We start from the raw sequence: 20101 nt of genomic DNA on the forward strand, positions 1-20101 counted from the left end.
CGTGGGGTAATCTTAATAGGTTCTGCTTTCTTCATCGCAATATTATATAACTGTTCCCCTTCGGAGGAGGATGGGGCATCTAGGTGGTGTTCTTCCCTGCGTCCCCACCTGCTATTCCTCTTTTTCCACCTCCTTCTAGGGTTTCTGTCGCTGTTACCCCACTCTGTCTGGTGCCAGAAACGGTCCTTCTCTGTTGGGGGAGCCTCAGCCGGTAATTCCTTCTGTCTCCAGTTAGTCCTAGCAGACTTGGGGGCAGTTCTGGGGTTTTCCTTTGGCCCCATGTTCCTCAGGCTTTTCCTGAGGGCAGCTATCTGGTAGATGGACCCATTGTGGTAGGCCCTCTCCCAGGTATCTACCTCCATTGGCGTGCCCTGTAGTTCCTGCGCCCCACTTGCTGCCTTTTCTAGGGACAGTGCGAGCTGTAACGCCCGCCTGCAGTCTAGCTGCATTTCCGCCAACAGGCACTTCTGTATTTGGAGGTCATTTATGGCACCACACACTAACCGGTCCCAAAGCATTTCATTTAGCGTCGGGCCGAACTCACATTTTTCCGCCAGCCTTCTCAGGCGGGTCAAGAAATTTGTGACTGACTCTCTGTCTTCCCGCTTCGTTGTGTAGAATCTGTACCTACGCAAAATGAGGGGTGGTTTTGGGTCATAGTGCTCTTCCACCAATTTTGTTAATTCTTGGTATCGTGTCCGGCGTATTGGGATAAGTTAGACTACGTATAATGGCGAAGGCTGAGGGTCCACACGCCGACAGCAGTATGACCCATTTCCTTCCGTCCTCCGTTATCTCATTGGCCTGGAAAAAGTAACACATTCTCTCCACATACTGGGACCAGTCCTCAATAGTCGGGTCGAATGCATCCAACATCCCAAAAAGAGGCATTTTTGAAAGAGCAAGGCTTACCCTCCGAGTACGGCAGCTGGTCTCCGCAAGGTTCTTTGTTCACCTCGTCGCCACTGTAATGATCCACAGGAGGCAGGGGTTCCGTCACCACACCAGTATTTATTTGCAATAACTTATATACACGAGCAGCTCCAAACAGTGCTGCTAGCATTCCAGTCAACTTAAGACTGCCTCATAAAGCCTACACAGGTGCTTATATGGCCCTCTCAATGAGCTATCATTGAGGGAGCTCATACTCCAATTGGCCAACCAATAATGCCAATTGGAGGTCATTACACCACCTGATATCGGACCCCTGCAGCCATCATCAAGATAAATGCTTGCATATATGTGTAATAGGGTATGCAAATGTGTATAGTGCATGTGACTGTGTGTGTAAATACATGTGCATATAGATAAGCTGCAGAGCTGGGCTGAGAGGTGGCAAATGGAGTTTAATGTAAAGAAGTGTGAGGTGATTCACTTTGGAAGGAATAATAGGAATGCAGAATATTTGGCTAATGGTAAAGTTCTTGAAAGTGTGGATGAGCAGAGGGATCTAGGTGTCCATGTACATAGATCCCTGAAAGTTGCCACCCAGGTTGATAGGGTTGTGAAGAAGGCCTATGGAGTGTTGGCCTTTATTGGTAGAGGGATTGAGTTCCGGAGTCGGGAGGTCATGTTGCAGCTGTACAGAACTCTGGTACGGCCGCATTTGGAGTATTGCGTACAGTTCTGGTCACCGCATTATAGGAAGGACGTGGAGGCTTTGGAGCAGGTGCAGAGGAGATTTACCAGGATGTTGCCTGGTATGGAGGGAAAATCTTATGAGGAAAGGCTGATGGACTTGAGGTTGTTTTCGTTGGAGAGAAGAAGGTTAAGAGGAGACTTAATAGAGGCATACAAAATGATCAGGGGGTTGGATAGGGTGGACAGTGAGAGCCTTCTCCCGCGGATGGAAATGGCTGGCACGAGGGGACATAACTTTAAACTGAGGGGTAATAGATATAGGACAGAGGTCAGAGGTAGGTTCTTTACGCAAAGAGTAGTGAGGCCGTGGAATGCCCTACCTGCTACAGTAGTGAACTCGCCAACATTGAGGGCATTTAAAAGTTTATTGGATAAACATATGGATGATAATGGCATAGTGTAGGTTAGATGGCTTTTGTTTCGGTGCAACATCGTGGGCCGAAGGGCCTGTACTGCGCTGTATTGTTCTATGTTCTATGTTCTATGTGTGTATGGATATGTATATGCATGTAGTTATATCTATTTGTATATGCATGTTTATCTGCAAATTTGTGTGAATGCATATCTGTGTGTGCAAGAGTGTGTGTTTGTATGAATGCAGGTGTGTGTGTGCACGTGTACATGTCTGTATGTGTGTGTGCAAGCATGTATGAGGGTGTGTATGTATGTATGTGTAAGTATCTGTGTGTAACTATGTGTATTTTTATTCATTCTTGCGATGTGAGCTCCGCTGGCTGCATTTATTGTTCATCACTAATTGCCCTTGAGAAGGTGGTGGTGAGCTGCTTTCTTGAACTGTAGCAGTCCATGAGGTATAAGTAGACCCACAGTGCTGTTAGGGAGGGAGTTCGAGGATTTTGACCCAGCAGTAGCAAAGGAACGGCAATATATATTTCCAAGTCAGGATGGTGAGTGGTTTGGAGGGGGACCTCTATGTGCTGATGTTCCCATGCGTCTGCTACCTTTGTTCTTTTCGAAGGCAAGGGTCATGGGTTTGGAAGGTGCTGACGGTAGGGGCTTGGTGGTGAGTTCCTGCAGTGTACCTTGTAGATGGTGCACACTGCTGTGACTGTGCATCAATGCTGGAGGGGGGCCTCTATGTGCTGATGTTCCCATGCGTCTGCTACCTTTGTTCTTTTCGAAGGCAAGGGTCATGGGTTTGGAAGGTGCTGATGATGGAGGCTTGGTGGTGAGTTCCTGCAGTGTACCTTGTCGATGGTGCACACTGCTGTGACTGTGCATCGGTGGTGGAGGGAGTGGCAACTGACCGACTAGCTCGTCCATTTCAGAGGGCATTTAAGAGTCAACCACATTGCTGTGGGTCTGGAGTCACATGTACGCCAGGCCAGGTAAGGACGGTGGATTTCCTTCCCTAAAGGACATTAGTGAATCAAATGTTTTTTTAAACATTCAACTTCATTATCATCGTTAGACTTTGATTTCAAGATTTTTATTGCATTTGAATTCCACCATTTTCTCTGATGAATTTCAAACCCAAGTCCCAGAGACCCTGGGTCTCTGGATTATTAATCCAGTGACAATATACTGTGCCACTGCAGCCCCGTACGTCTATGTACATGTATCCTTGCATGTGCATATGTATATATATATATATGTATGCATGTATGTATCCACTTGTGTGTACATATGTATGCATTTGTGTTTGTGCATATGTTTGTATATAAGCATGTGTTTATATCAGTATGCTGGTGTGTTTGTGTGTGGTTTTTATGTGTTACCATCCAAGATGATGTTAATACTGGACAAGTCATCACCCAGGGTGCAATCTGGCTTGATAGAACCCAACTTGTTTTTTTAATTTTAGGAACCGTGGAGGAAAGTTACTGAAAACATTCACAGGAGTTTATGATGAACTTTTAACATGAAAAGCAAAAGATATATTCAACGGAAAAGAAAAATGACATTACACCCCCAAAAAAACAGCTGGACAGATTTAAGTTCAAATGTAAAGAAATGATTCAAACTCATAACTATTCCTTTCATCCCTTATAGACACAAAGCCCCAGTGAAGACTGTTATAACAAACATTATGTTTACACCAAGCCTTCATGCTTAGACTGGCCCAGTTGCAAAGGGTTTTCCTCTGGCAGATTCCCGAGTATTCACTAAATGCTTTTTCTCCAGCAGATAACTCTCCTTGAGACCACACCCTGAACCCACTATTACTTCAACTGCAGAGCAAACACAAGTGTTCCCTGAACTCAGCAGTCTTGCAACATTTGTTATGAGAAAGCTTTGAACTTCCATCTTTACACCATAATACACACAAGGACCTGTTTAGCTCAGTTGGCTGGACAGCTGGTTTGTGATGCAGAGCGAGGCCAACAGCACAGGTTTAATTCCCATAAACTGAGGTCATCCATGAAGACCCCGCCTTCCCAACCTTACTCCTCACCTGAGGGGTGGTGATTCTTGGGTTAAATCACCACCAGTCAGCTCTCTCCCTCAAAGGGGGAAGCAACCTATGGTCAGTTTGGACTCTGGTGACTTTTCCTGACCTTACCTTTGTGGGCAGCACGGTAGCATTGTGGATAGCACAATTGCTTCACAGCTCCAGGGTCCCAGGTTCGATTCCGGCTTGGGTCACTGTCTGTGCGGAATCTGCACATCCTCCCCGTATGTGCGTGGGTTTCCTCCGGGTGTTCCGGTTTCCTCCCACAGTCCAAAGATGTGCACGTTAGGTGGATTGGCCATGATAAATTGCCCTTAGTGTCCAAAGTTGCCCTTAGTGTTGGGTGGGGTTACTGGGTTATGGGGTTATGGGGATAGGGTGGAGGTGTTGACCTTGGGTAGGGTGCTCTTTCCAAGTGCCGGTGCAGACTCGATGGGCCGAATGGCCTCCTTCTGCACTGTAAATTCTATGATTAAATTCTATGATTAAATTCTATGATTCTATGATTATAATATATGCACTCTGAAGTGTTGGGTGCTCTGAGATACAGACGAACCAACACGGTTGCGATTGGTACAACGCAGTTTTATTCCTCTAAACTATTTATATAACAAACTTGGTACTCAGCACGTGGTGACTGTGTGAGTGTCTGGCTTTGAGGTCCTGGCCCTGTGCCATCTCCTGATGGACTGCCCAGGAAGTGTCATGTTTCTTGTTTTGTGCTGTGTATGCTCTTGTCTGTGATTGGCTGTCGTGTTATGTGTGCTAATTGGTCCATTGCTCTGTCTATCATTATGTATGGGGCAGCAAGGGGCAGCACGGTAGCCTTGTGGATAGCACAATTGCTTCACAGCACCAGGGTCCCAGGTTCGATTCCGGCTTGGGTCACTGTCTGTGCGGAGTCTGCACATCCTCCCCGTGTGTGCGTGGGTTTCCTCCGGGTGCTCCGGTTTCCTCCCACAGTCCAAAGATGTGCGTGTTAGGTGGATTGGCCATGATAAAGTGCCCTTAGTGTCCAAAATTGCCCTTAGTGTTGGGTGGGGTTACTGGGTTATGGGGTTATGGGGATAGGGTGGCGGTGTTGACCTTGGGTAGGGTGCTCTTTCCAAGAGCCGGTGCAGACCCGATGGGCCGAATGGCCTCCTTCTGCACTGTAAATTCTATGATAATCTATGATAATCTATGTGTTGTGATGTTCACTTGAATATCATGACAAGAACTATGGTCACTGGTCCCAAAGTGGTACCCCACCGTCACTTCAGTCACTTGTCCTGCCCTATTTCCCAAGAGTAAGTCATGACACACTCCAAACTCCTTTTCTGTCTGTGTGTGTCACTGGAACTCTGCCACTCGGCAAGAGCACAATTTTTTCTACTTTGAGATTTTTCCCCAAATCACTCAAATGCTAACTCCTTTGTAACCCATCGCTTCACTTCAAGGGTTGTATAACCTCATTAAAAACAAATCCGGAAAACATGACATTTTAGTTCGTCGGCCTTCCAGAAACCCAGCACCAAGCTCACAAACAAACTAAATTGAATTAAAATCACATTCCACCTTTCTTAACACAGATGTCAATATAAATTAAACATAGACCAGTATTTTACATTGTTCTGATAGGCAAGCATCCAACCCAGATCCCCGTGAAATTGTGCGCCAAGACATTGGCGTGCGTCCTGATATTATCGCGCATTCAAGCAATATTTTGATGTTTGGGCAGGTGTCGGAGGTGTTCCTGCCGACAATCAAACAGGTAATTTAACCCGTTTAGGAGCCGGTTGAACACAATTTTACGAGGCCCCTCTGCTTTTAACAGGCAACCAATTGGCCAGGTGGCCTTTACATTTTAGCTTCAACCTCGAACCAGGGTGAGGTGAAATGTCAGAGCTGAAACAAAACGTCAAAAGGTTGTCTGGGGACTGAGCTTTGCATTTGAATATGCTGCCTGGACGCTCTTTGCATGTTTTTTTTCTGTCTGTTTATTTTTTACAGGTCTGCAGCTTCCTGAGACACCTCCAGAGGGGCTGTCTCCCCAAGGGAGCACATCAGAAACACTAGCCTATATGTTCCCTTTTCTCAGCACCCGATTTGTGTGGATTAGTACTAAATGACATCCTGGCAAGTTCTCGCAGGCCCAGCCGGATGACTCTCATGTCCGGTTATTTAAATGAGCCATTAGATCACAGCGGGCGGAGTGAGTCGGATGACTCGCGATCGGCCTGTCGCCTGGCGAGGAGCCCCATTTGGGGCTCTCGTATGATTTACCCGTTGCATCTGGATCTGTGCCAGGCACAACAGGGCAACTGAATCAAGCCCGATATAAAATGAAGGATCAGAGAGACTGGGGGTATTTGTACACAAATCATAGAAGATGGCAGATTGACAAAAGCAGTGATGAAATAGGGATTTAGAGACACCATCCGATTTCAAACTAATTTAGTGCTTGGTGTCAAAGTCCTTGGATTCGGTTTTGAATACTGAAAAATGCCTGTTAATTTTTGTAATAATCTTTATTGTCACAAGTAGAAGATGGAATGGCAGATTGTCACAAGTAGGCTTACATTTACACTGCAAAGAAGTTACTGTGGCCCCTCGTCGCCACATTCCGGCGCCTGTTCGGGTACACAGAGGGAGAATTCAGAATGTCCAATTCACCTAACAGCACATCTTTGGATTATGAGAGGAAACCACAGCATCCAAAGGAAACTCACGCAGACACGGGGAGAATGTGCAGACTCCGCACAGACAGCGACCCAAGATAGAATTTACAGTGCAGAAGGAGGTCATTCGGCTCATCGAGTCTGCACCGGCTCTTGGAAAGAGCGCCCTACCCAAGGTCAACACCTCCACGCTATCCCCATAACCCAGTAAACCCCACCCAACACTAAGGGCAATTTTTGACACTAAGGGCAATTTACCATGGCCAATCCACCTAACCTGCACATCTTTGGACTGTGGGAGGAAACCGGAGGACCCGGAGGAAACCCACGCACAAACGGGGAGGATGTGCAGACTCCGCACAGACAGAGACCCAAGTTGGAATCGAACCTGGGACCCTGGCGCTGTGAAGCAATTGTGCTATCCACAATGCTACCGTGCTGCCCATGTTATGTAAAACAGGTGGGCACCTTTCAAAATGGTATTGGTTGCACAAGCAACAGAACAGTAAGGTTACCAACTCCATTTTGAGGTTGATATCACCCTGTTAACACCAACCAATAGAAAGCTTATTCCATTTGCTTCAGCATCTTAGTGACATTCACTTCCAGATTCTAACCACCCACTGAGTGTCGCCGTTGCCTCGTTTGCCAATCCTCTCTGCTTCTCAATCCTTTAGCTAGAGGTACCTATCTACTTTGTCAAGACCCCACATGATTTTGAACCACTCTTACCAAATCTCCTCTCCACCGTCTCTTTTCCAAGGAAAACAACCCCAACTTCTCCAATCTATCTACATAACTGAAGTTCTTCATCCTTGGAACCATTCTTGTGAATCTTTCCTGCGCCCTCTCAAATAACTTCATATCCTCCACTTGCCCATAACAGGATGGAGTACTCCAGTTCAGGCCAAACCGTTAAAGATTCACAATAATTTATTTACTAGTATTTATAAAGCTCAGGATGCTTTATTAGCAGCTTTTAACCTGCCCTGCCACCTTCAATGATTTGTTCACATGGACACATGGACAGCAGTAAATGTAGGTTAGGTTGAGCTTAGATTAGGATAAATGGTCGGCACAACGTCGTGGGCCGAAGGACCTGTACTCTGCTGTACTGTTCTATGTTCTATCCCAAGCCTCTCTGCTCCCGTACCAGCCTCCCCGAACAGACACCGGAATGTGGCGACGAGGGGCTTTTCACAGTAACTTAATTTGAAGCCTACTTGTGACAATAAGCGATTTTCATTTTTTTCATTTCCTCCACCCCCTTTAGAATTGAACCTTTTATTTTATGTCCTCTCTCCATGTTCGTCTCACCAAAATGTATCACTATATATCTCTCAGTATTAAATCTCATCTGTCACTTGTTCACCCATTACACCAGCCTGTCTATTCCGCTTTAGGTTTAATACTATCCTCCTCACAGCTGAATACCCAATTATGTGTCATCCACAAATTTTAAAATTGTGCCCTGTATGCCCAAGTCTAGGTTATTAATAGAGAGCTGGAAGAGTAGTGGACCTAAGACAACTCCGGGAGAATCCCACTTCCTCCAGTACATTAAATAACTGTTCATAACGATTCTGTTTTCTGTCACTCAAGAGAAATGCCAGGAGGAATGCCAGCCACTCTACATGGCTTTCATCGCTCTGACCAAGGCTTTTGACACATTCAGTCAGGAAGCGCTACTCAAGACCCTGTCAAAGGCCAGCTGTCCAGAGAAATTCATCAACATTTTCCGACTCCTGCACGACAAGATGTCCTCACGGCGATAGTCCTCACAGGTGCAGAAATCGGAGAATGTTGATGAATTTCCATCTTCACAGCCACCATCTTCAACTTGTCAAGAACAAGCTTCCCAGTGGAGTGGACATTGTCTACAGGATGGACGGAAAACCTTTCAACTTCAACCGGTTGAAATCCAAGAAGAAATCGGCACTGATATCACTCGTGGAAGTTCAGTATGGGGGTGACATCGCCATCTTCACTCTCTCAGAAGAGAACCTCCAACCCATGCTCGATAACGTCACAGAAGCACACCAAAGAAACAGTCCCATCCTCAATCTTAAGTCCTTTACCAACCCGCCTCAGGGCAAGTTCCAGTCTCTCCCTCCCTCAAGATCAATGGAGAAACCCTCCCAAATGTAGAGCATTCCCATACCTGGGGAGCCCTCTCAACTAAGGCTGACATGGATGCGAGATCCAACATCGTATCCAATCCACAAGCGCCTCCTTCGGACACCTAAGGTGTCAGCACGGATGTTGCGGTCATCAAAGATAACTTCACAGAAGCACACCAAAAATCAGTCCCAGCCTCAACTTGCTGACACCAAGACCCTCATGTACAAGGCCTCCCAACTCTTCTGTACGGCTCAGAAAATTAGACTATGTACAGATGCCACCTCAAGGTCCTGGAGAAGTACCATCAATGCTGTTTATGACAGATTCTCACATCAGCTGGGAGGACAGACGTACTAACATCAGTAACCTTGAAGGAACCAGAAGCACCTGCATCAAGGTCATGTGAATCCAAAAGCAAATCTGCTGGACAGGCCATGTGCTTACGGAGTCCAAATCCTGACTTCCAAAGCAAATCATCTATTCCTAGCTCAAGGAAGGCTTCCGAACTGAAGGAGGACAAAGGAAGCGCTTCAAAGACACCCTGAAGGTTCACCTTAAGAACTGCTACATCGACGTTAATGCCTGAGAGACCCTTGCTCAGAAGAAACCTAGCGCGAGGGACTTCCTGATTGGGGGACACAATTTTTCAGAGACACTTAACGGCAAGATGAGTTCCGGTAAAGGAGCCCGAGAAAGGAATACCAGTGATCTAGAGTGCAAGGGCCTATCCCACTTCCCGGAAAGATGTGACTCTAGGATCGGGCTCATCAGCTACGCAAGGACCCACAGAATCCATGACCAGTTACATAATCCCTTAATGTGGAGATGCCGGCGTTGGACTGGGGTGAGCACAGTACAAAGTCTTACAACACCAGGTTAAAGTCCAACAGGTTTGTTTCAATGTCACTAGCTTTCGGAGCGCTGCTCCTTCCTCAGGTGAATGAAGAGGTATGTTCCAGAAACACATATATAGACAAATTCAAAGATGCCAAACAATGCTTGGAATGCGACCATTAGCAGGTGATTAAATCTTTACAGATCCAGAGATGGGGTAACCCCAGGTTAAAGAGGTGTGAATTATATCAAGCCAGGACAGTTGGTCGGATTTTGCAGGCCAGATGGTGGGGGATGAATGTAATGCAACATGAATCCCAGGTCCCGGTTGAGGCCGCACTCATGTGTGCGGAACTTGGCTATAAGTTTCTGCTCGGCGATTCTGCGTTGTCGCGCGTCCTGAAGGCCGCCTTGGAGGACGCTTACCCGGAGATCAGAGGCTGAATGCCCATGACTGCTGAAGTGTTCTCCGACTGGAAGGGAACATTCCTGCCTGGTGATTGTTGCGCGATGTCCGTTCATTCGTTGTCGCAGCGTCTGCATGGTCTCGCCAATGTACCACGCTTCGGGACATCCTTTCCTGCAGCGTATGAGGTAGACAACGTTGGCCGAGTCGCACGAGAACGTACCGCGTACCTGGTGGGTGGTGTTCTCACGTGTAATAGTGGTATCCATGTCAATGATCTGGCACGTCTTGCAGAGATTGCCATGGCAGGGTTGTGTGGTGTCGTGGTCACTGTTCTGAAGACTGGGTAATTTGCTGCAAACAATGGTTCGTTTGAGGTTGCGCGGTTGTTTGAAGGCAAGTAGTGGGGGTGTGGGGATGACCTTGGCAAGATGTTCATCGTCATCAATGACGTGTTGAAGTCTGTGAAGAAGATGACGTAGTTTCTCCACTCCGGGGAAGTACTGGACGACGAAAGGTATTCTGTCGGTTGTGTCCCTTAGGTGGACAATCATACTCCAGAGCGAGTGATTGTCAAAGAAGAATTTTGTCTTGAGTTATCTCGTCAAAATCTCTCCATCCACTGAGGTTCCCACTGGTTAACCTGTTGTTGTTGGGTTTACCCTTACAACCATTTTTGAAGAAGGGTTTAACATTTGCAATGCCCCTGTCCTTCTGTATCTGATAATAACACTCTTTAATGTCACAAGTAGGCTTACATTAACACTGCAATTAAGTTGCTGTGAAAAGCCCCTAGTCGCCACAATCCGCCGCCTGTACAGAGGGAGAATTCAGAATGTCCAAATTACCAAACAGCATGAACGCGATTCTCCACTCCCGCGCCGGTTGGGAGAATCGCCTGGGCCGCCAAAATTTCCTGGACGCCGGTCTGACGCCCTCTCGCGATTCTCCCAAGTGGCGAGAACGGCCCGGTCGAGTTTCGTGGGCCGCAGGCCGGAGAATCGCCGGAGACACCCAAAATGGCAATTCTCCGGCACCCCCGCTATTCTCAGGCCCGGATGGGCCGAGCGGCCAGGTCAAAACGGCAGGTTTCAACCGGCGCCGTCTACACCTGGTCGCTGCCGTCGTGAGCGGTGTGTGAACGCTGGGAGGGCGGCCTGGGGGGGCGAGGGGGGTCCTGCACCGGGCGGTACATGAAATGTGGGGTGGCCCGCGATCGGTGCCCACCGATCGTCGGGCCATCCTCTCTGAAGGAGGACCTCCTTCCTTCCGCGGCCCCGCAAGATCCGTCCTTCATATTCTTGCGGGACGGACTTAGTGAGGACGGCAACCGCGCATGCGCGGGTTAGCGCCGGTGCTGTATTGTACTTTGAGAAGTGTGAGGTGATGCGTTTTGGTAGGAAGAACATGGAGAGACATTATAAAATAATGGGTAAAATTCTTAAAGGGTTGCAGGAGCAGAGGAACCTGGGTATGGAAATGTGCATTATTCATTGAAGGTACAGGAGCAATGCAGAGAGCTGTTAATAAAACATATAGTATTCTGGGTGTTATCAATGGGGCAGAGAGCAAGAGGTTGGACTTCAACTGAAATATTGAGCACAATTCTGGTTGCCACACTATAGGGAGTAGGTAGACACGTTGGAGGGAGTGAGAAGAGGTTTACAAGAATGGTTCCAAAGATGAGAAACTTTGGTTATGAGGATAGATTGGAGAGATTGAGACTGTTTGCCTTGGACAGAAGAAGGTGAAGAGGAGATTTGATAGAGATGCTCAAAATCATGAGGGGGCTGGACAGAGTCGATAGGGATACACTGTTCCCGCTGTAAGGAACTTCTCCCCCTTCCCCCCGCAGCTGCAAGTTGCTATTTGGACTGACCCAGGCACACCCCTTGATGCTCTGTGGCGTAGCTCAAGGTGTCATTTTGATAAACTTGGCCAGCAGCCGACCCCCTCTCCTGAAATTCCAGGACAGCTTCCATTTTCGATTGGGGAATGGTGCCTTTCGGAAAATTCTGGAACAGAAAGTAGTCTCCATTCTATCTCAGTTCTGGGAAACCTAGGAAGCAGCAGACCTGTTAAATATCTCCCCAGAAAGGCTGGAGTGAGCAGGCATGGACATTCTTTCCAGCAGCCCTGTGAAGGTAACTTCTAGTTAAAAGATTGCAATCAGTCTCCAGCAAGTTCTGTGAGGTTGAACTCCTGATTTAAATGCTCCAAGAATCCCCTACAGCCAGGCATGTGCAAGTTTACACTTCCATGTGAGAAAGGCTGTGAATTCCCTTTTCTCTCACACAATACCACAGCTGTTGAACCGCACACAAAGGCCAGGCAAACAGCTGAAAGGCAGAGTGGATGGTGAAACTGCTGTAAGCTCTCAGGTAGAGAATTCTAGTACTATTGTCATGGGAATGTCACTTTAAGAAATGTTTGCCTGCTCAAGTGGCTGCAGTGATGTCAGAGTGTGGGTGGAGCTGAGCTCTTTGGGTGTGCCTGTGTTTTTTTGGTTTCGTTTTTAGTGTTGGAGCTGAAGCCAGCCAAAGAAGGTGTAATTTCGATCTCTCTGCAATCTAAAGACTATCTCTAGATCATTTGGTGAATTCAGAGTGATAACCGCTTTCAGTAGAGAATTTAAACCTGATGTGCTCCTGTAAAAAGGTTTTATTTTCTTATGGATGTCAAAAGGAAAGTTTAAGGATTATATAGAGTGTTGTATTCTTTGGGGGGTGTATTTGAATTGACGGTTGCTACAATGTTCACTGTATGTTTTAAAAAGGTTAACTGAGTTCATAGAAGATTGTGTAGAAGATTGTAGTTTAGTCGGGCAGCATGGTTGGCACGGGCTTGGAGGGCCGAAGGGCCTGTTCCTGTGCTGTACATTTCTTTGTTCTTTGTTTGTTCTTTGAATAAACATTGTTTTGCTTTAGAAATTACTTTTACATTTCTGCTGCACCACACCTGTAGAGTGGGCCATGTGCTCCCCATACCACAATCTAGTAAAGTCTTGGGTCAGGTGAACTCAATGATACACTTTGGGGTTCTCTAAACCCTGGCCCATAACATTATCTCAGTAAGGTTGAGTGTCAATTTGGTAACCTGTACAAGTGAAGGTTACTCTCCAGGGGAATTCCTGCAGCCTTCAAAATCTAATTGAAGGCAGACTCTACAAGATCCAAACCACCAATCAATAGTTTTTCAACACCTCTCATGCTGAGAAGATCATCACTTGCAAAGACTACTTACTACCTTAGCAGCGAAGATTCTCATCTCACATCCTGTTTAATCCCCATTATAATTCTTATTTTGTTTCATTTCGGGGCAATTTAGCGTGGCCAATCCACCTATGCTGCACATCTTTGGATTGTGGGGGAGACCCACGCAGACATGGGGAGAATGTTAAAACTCCTCATGGACAGTGACCCAGGGCCGGGATCGAATCCGGCTCCTCAGCGCCGTGAGGCAGCAGTGCTAACCATTGCACCACTGTGCTGCCGAAAATCCCCATAATTTTGATCCTTCCCTGTCTGTCTTGAGTATGTGTGATTACAGTCTGAATCAGAAATTTAATCAGAAAATAACACAGATACACAACAGGACAGTCAGCAGCGAAACAAGAAATATGTTCCAACGCGCTCCGAGGAATGGCTATTAGCCTCCAGAGAATGGGTTACATTTCCAAAAGACAATAACATATGAGGAGTTGAGGGTGGCTGTTCACATAGATGTGTTGGTCAATTAAACAAATCTGAGAAGCTTTGTGGGTGGAACTAAGAGATAAGAAGAGGATGGCGACCTAATTGGGGTTGTACAATAGGCCCCCAAATAGTCAACGGGAATTAGAAGAACAAATATGCAGGGAGATTGGGGAGACTGGAGGAGTAATAAGATTGCCATAGTAGTGGATTTTAATTTTCCTCACATAGAATGGAACTGCCGTAGTGTTAAGGGCTTAGATGGGGTGGAATTTGTTAAGCGTGTTCAGAAAAGTTTCCTCAGGCAGTATGTGAAGGGTCCTACTCGGGAAAGGGCAAAACTTGACTTACTCTTGGGAAATAGGGGAGGACAAGTGACTGAAGTGACGGTGGGGTACCACTTTGGGACCAGTGACCATAGCTCTTGTCATGATATTCAAGTGAATATCACAGCACATACACACATACAGAATGATAGACAGAGCAACGGACCAATTAGCACACATAACACGACAGCCAATCACAGACAAGAGCATACACAGTGCAAAACAAGAAACACAACACTTCCTGGGCAGTCCATCAGGAGATGGCACAGGGCAAGGACATCAAAGCCAGACACTCACACAGTCACCACGTGCTGAGTACCACGTTTGTTGTATAAATAGTTTAACAGAATAAAACTGCATTGTACCAATCGCAACCGTGTTGGTTCGTCTGTATCTCAGAGCACCCAACACTTCAGTTCTATTAATGTTAAAATAGTAATGGAAAGGGACAAAACTGGCCCACAGGTGGATTGGGACAAGGCGAGTTTTGATGGAATTAAATAGGAGCTTGCAAGGCTGGAGTGGTGTAGCTTGTCTGAAGGCAAAGAGACATCCGGCAAGTGGGAGGCCTTTAAAAGTGAAATAGCCAGAGTTCCTGGTGAAGGGCAAAGATGGCAGGAGTAGGATGTCAAATCATATTGCGGTTTTGGTCAGGAAAAAGAAGGAGGCATGGCTCAGGTACAAGTAGCTGCAATCAAGGGATTCCCTGGAGGTATACAAGGGATACAGGAGTATACCCAAGAAGGAGATTAGGAGGGCAGAAAGGGGGCATGAGGTAGCTTTGGCTGAGAGGATTAAGGTGAACCCAAAGGGATTCTTTAAGTATATTAAAGAAAAAAGAATAACTCGAAAGAGAATAGGACACCTCAAGGACCAAAGTGGACACATATGTGTGGAGGTGGGCGAGGTTCTGCATTGTATTTTCTGTGATTCTGTGAACCTGTACATCACTGGACTGTGAGAGGAAACCGGAACACCTGGAAGAAACCCATGCAGACATGGAGAATGTGCAAACTCCACACAGACAGTTCCCAAGGCTGGAATTGACCCCGGGCCCCTGGCGCTGTGAGGTTTCAGTGCTAACTACTGTGCCACCGTGCTGTTTATTCTTTGCAGAAGATTTTAAAAATAAAAATGAGAGGTTTGCCTCAGGAGGCAGTTAAGAGCTAGTCACTTTGTCATAGAACTGGATTCCCCTTTGGGGTGAGCCAGGGTAAGAGCAGCAGGTTTCCTTTCCTGAGGAATATTTGTGTTCTGCTCATTCGAAAGGTGGACATTCAGTCGCTGAGCTATTTAAAATGAAGGGAAATCTGCATATTTGTGTTGCAGATAGAAAGAGAATGAGAAAAAGAGCCTGAGGTGAAAGAATGACAGAGATAGATAGAGACAGAAGAGATAGAGAGAGAGAGAGAGGGGAAACAACACGAGTTGGTTCTGAATTCTGTTGGAATCTATGTTGTTCCAACAAAACATCTTCAAAAATGTGACAGTCTAGCAGTAAAATGGCCGAAGACGGTCAGGACCCAGACTCACTGAATAATAGTGAGAAAAGGCTTTTCGGCCCATCAAGTCTGCACCGACACATGTCTACCTGATCCCATTGGCCAGCATTTGGACCATAGCCTTGAATATTATGACATGCCATGTGCTCATCCAGGTACTTTTTAAAGGATGTGAGGCAATCTGCCTCTATTACCCTCCCAGGCAGTGTGTTCCAGACCATCATCACTCTCTGGGTAAAAACGTTTTGCCTCAAATCCCCCCTGAACCTCCCGCCCTTCACCTTGAACTTGTGTCCGCTCAAAACTGAACCTTCACCTCAGGGAACATCGGCTTCCTATCCACCCTGTCCACGCTCCAATTTATTTTTTTCAACTCTCATCTCTAACCAATAATATTGTAGATTAACTCGTTCCAAAATAATTCTCATCATAATTTGTTGACAATGAGGAAGTGACTGAAACCACTTTGCCGGATTAATTTGCAAAATAGTGAAATTAAAATGAGATGTCGATCTGCATAGCAAAGTGAAATCCTTAACTGCATATCTCATTTTCTCACCCCCTAGATATACAAAGACTCCTTGAGTCACCTGGAAATGGTAAGAAACGTTGGACTATTTGAAATGTGAACAAATGATTGGTAGTTGCATCAAACGAGAATGTGCTTCATTTGGTCTATTCAAAGGCATCATGATTGGTGGAGACTTGGAGGGCTGAAGGGCCTGTTCCTGTGCTGCACTGTTCTTTCTTCTTCATGCCAGGCAGGCTATAAACCTAACCTAAAACAACATTTTCAAGAGCTGGTACCTATGGGATATCACTTTGGATTGGATGGCAGAGCAGAGTGAACAATATCTAATTGCCAGTTTGGGCTGCAATTTTATATCCCACAATGAATTCACCCCTCAGACCATTAAAATAATCTCTTGGTTTAGCACCTCCTTTACTTCTTGTATTTTACCTTCTTATCATCCCAACTATCTATTTGATGTTATCCCCGATCAACTTGCCTACCTTTTTGACCTATCCTTTGAATATCTCCCCTACTCATTCACTCAGTTGCTGCTCGGCATCTGATTAACTCTCTCCCAAGGTCTTTGGCTGTTTTGTTGACCATTTCTCTTTGTGTTGGTCAATTCCGTATCGCAACCTACTGCCTGTAATTTAGATTTGTTCCGTATAGCGTATATAAATACTGTTAGCAGTTGTAGATGCAGAAGTAATATCAAGTGAACAGAGGTTTGTGTTTTCTGAATCTTTCTGTTATTGAGTGCATGTTAGAATCAAGTCTGGGATAAATGCACCATTGAAAGTGTCTTTCTATTTTATAATTTGTTCATGAGATATAGACATCACTGGCAAGACCTTTACGTATTGCCCATATCTAAATGCACTTGAGAAGGTGGCAAATTCATAATAGGTTCAGAGTTCACTCAACAAATTCCCTGAAGCAGCTTGCTAATCTCTGTGAAGCTCATACTTTTCAAAATTGCAAATTACAAATTGTTTGGGTTTCTCGCCTGCGATCCTAACACAGCCCATTGTTCTATTACAGTTTTGCCAGTCAATCATTGATCCCAGTTTATATTTGGGCCAGATCCATTCTCACTGCACTGAATTTGGCTTTGCCCAGTTAATTACTCTTACTCTTGTTGCAACACCCTCGTCAAGTATGTGGTCAATTCCAGCCCCACCTGCTCCGGAATCACAACACAAGAGAATTAACCAATAATTCTGAGAAAAATACCCAAAGTCTTTGACCCTTGGCTGTTTAATAATTACAGTCACCAGGTGTGTAAGTTTAAACACAATCACTGTTTATTTATAACAAGAACTATGGTGAAATACACAATAGATACAGTTGGGTAACTACTAATAAGTACATAACTCCTTCTTTAACCGATCTCACACCCTCTACACACACACACACACACATAAGACAGACAAACACAGAGGGGTGGAAAGGAGTAAGAAAAAAATGTAAGTGATAGGGAAAAGTTCAGATGATGGTTCTTCGCATGCTTTCTTCACAGTAAGCTTTCAGAGTAAAGTCTCTATTTTGCAACCTGTACTGGTCTTTTTTGCAGTTCTAAAATACCGTACTCACAACATTCCTGTAGAGGCAGAATCTTTGCTTTCAGTTTGCGGTTTGTCTTCAGGCCCCTGTAATTTCATGACCGCAACATCCACAACAGCCTTCTGTAGAAAGTTAGCACCAGTTTTCTGTAGAGAGTTAGCACCAGTTTTCTGTAGAGAGTTAGCACCAGCTTTCTGGAGAGGATTAGCTGGAGCTTTTTACCTCTGTGCTGCTGAAATTGAAACTGAAATCTCCTTAGATCTCTGTACCATTTCAGTGGGATAACATCCAATCACCAGTTGTTACCGGGCAAAGTACAGCCTTTTGGGCTAATTCATTGGCCACCAGCCAAATCAATCAAACCGAGTTTCAGCTCATCTCTACCTTTGGTGCCGGCCAGTCTACAACTCCAGTTTAAACTCACATAGGCTTCTGAATTCTTCCGTGTGAATTAAAGGTACAGGCTACCTTAAAGCCGCATGCCCATTAATCATCCATGGATCACAAATGTAACGGCAAAAATAAAAGAAAGGAGAAATAAGGGAATTATCAGGAAGGACTTTTTCAGTCTGGATTGCTCCTTGTCCTTAACCATAACTAATCTAAACCTTACTGTCCCCTAAATGTTTCCCTCCTGCGCTTGATCCATGTGGTCCACCACATTTGCAAGAACCAGGTCCAGCAGGGCCTCCTTTCTCATTGGACAGGAAATACACTGCTGTAGATAATTCTTCTAAGCACCTTCTAGGCACTCTTACACCTCTCTGTCCTTTACAATACTACTATCCCAGTCTGCATGTAGATTATTAGAGTCCCCATTATAAAAAATCTATAAATGTTGCCCTGTAATGCAATTTCCTTGCAAATTTGCTCCTCTATATCTTTCCTATTAGTTGGTGGCTGACAGAATACACCTTTCTGAATAATGGTACCTTTATTTTTTCTCGTTTGTAGTGAAAGAGATTCTGTCCTTGGCCCTTGTGGAACATTCTCTCTTTCTCCAGCACTGTAATCTTCTCCTTAATGAACAGTGCTATCCTTGATCCCTTCTTTCCTTCCCTATCTTTCCTGAATTTGTTGTATCCGGGGTATTCAGTACCCAATCTTGCCCATTTGTGCACCAGGTCTCCATGATTGCCACAACATCATGGTCTAGAGCTTCCATTCTCCAGGGAATCGTACCCCAGAGGTACCCTGAAAGATGCTCTGAGGGATCTCCCTCGAAGTACCCACATTAAGATCGTATGGGAGTTGCCTGGGAAGTTTCAACATCCATTGGTAATTGTCTTGTGTCTGAAGCCCTCCCAATGCTCCAGTTTAAATCGGAGATGTCTGACCCCACCTAACGGAATTGCAACCTCAAAAATTTAGGGAATGATTAAAATGATTAAAAACACTTCTAACTCTTGTGTAGCTATGGTACTGACCCCCTTTGTCTCTCCACCTAGCCCCACCGCACTGGATATCCTAACCCCCAAAGACTACCCTCTGACATTATCCAATCTCTCCACCCCCAAAACATTCCCTATCCTCCATTACCAGCTACAACTAAACCCTTCCGACCCCCCCCCCCCACCACCCCCCACCCCCTTCCACAGCCCAAACCCCTAACCAGCCTCCACTACCATGACTATTGTCCCAAATCCTTCCTGCCATCCTATTCCATGACTACCCCCTGTTCTAATATATCTTTGAGGATGCAGAGGGATCTGTGGAGCCTCGTGCATGAATCACTAAAGGTTAGAGTGCGCATACAGTAAGTAAGTAGGAAAATCTAATTGAATGTGATCCTTTATTGTGAGAGGAATTCAACATAAAAGCAGGGACGTTATTTTTCAGTTGTACAGGGCTCTAGTGAGACCACACCTGGAGTACTGTGTAGAGTATTGGTCTCCTTATTTAAGGAAAGATGTATTACATTGGAAACAGTTCAGAGAAGGCTTACCAGACTAATACCTAGAATGCATGGGTTGTTTTATGAGGAAATGTTGGATAGGCTAGACTAAGATTTGACTTGATTAAAATATATAATATCCTGAGGGATTTTGACAAGGTGGATGTGAAGAGGATGTTTCCTCTTGTGGGAGAATCTAGAACTGGGGGTTTAAAAATACGCCCATTGAAGACAAATAGATTTCTCTGAGTCTTTAGAACCCTCTTCCTCAAAAGTAAGGAGAGTCTTTGAATATTTTCAAGGAAGAGGTAGATAGATTCCTGATAAGCAAGGAGGTGAAAAGGTATAGATGGGATTATGGAGTTGAAGTTCCAGTCAGATCACGGATTATCCTATTAAATGGTGGAGCAGACCGATTGGCTGAGTGGCCTTCCCTGGCTTGTAATTTGTATGTTTCCATGATAGCAACATGTAATCACTAGAAGGTAAGTATGTCAAGGAAATCCAATGAAATTGATGCTTGTGATACTGGGCT

General features: G+C 45.5%; 1 protein-coding gene across 8 annotated transcripts in view; it reads left to right on the forward strand.

Annotated features, from left to right (window-relative positions):
* Window positions 1-20101, forward strand: part of LOC140390078 (kyphoscoliosis peptidase-like) — a 930728-nt gene that overhangs the window by 152331 nt on the left and 758296 nt on the right. For all 8 annotated transcript variants that reach the window (XM_072474955.1, XM_072474961.1, XM_072474960.1 and 5 more), the window contains exon 3: window positions 16162-16194. In XM_072474955.1, the coding sequence (XP_072331056.1) occupies window positions 16162-16194 (33 nt within the window). The remainder of the gene's footprint in view (window positions 1-16161; window positions 16195-20101) is intronic.

This window comes from Scyliorhinus torazame, chromosome 14, assembly GCF_047496885.1.
Source record: "Scyliorhinus torazame isolate Kashiwa2021f chromosome 14, sScyTor2.1, whole genome shotgun sequence".
Taxonomy (NCBI): domain Eukaryota; kingdom Metazoa; phylum Chordata; class Chondrichthyes; order Carcharhiniformes; family Scyliorhinidae; genus Scyliorhinus; species Scyliorhinus torazame.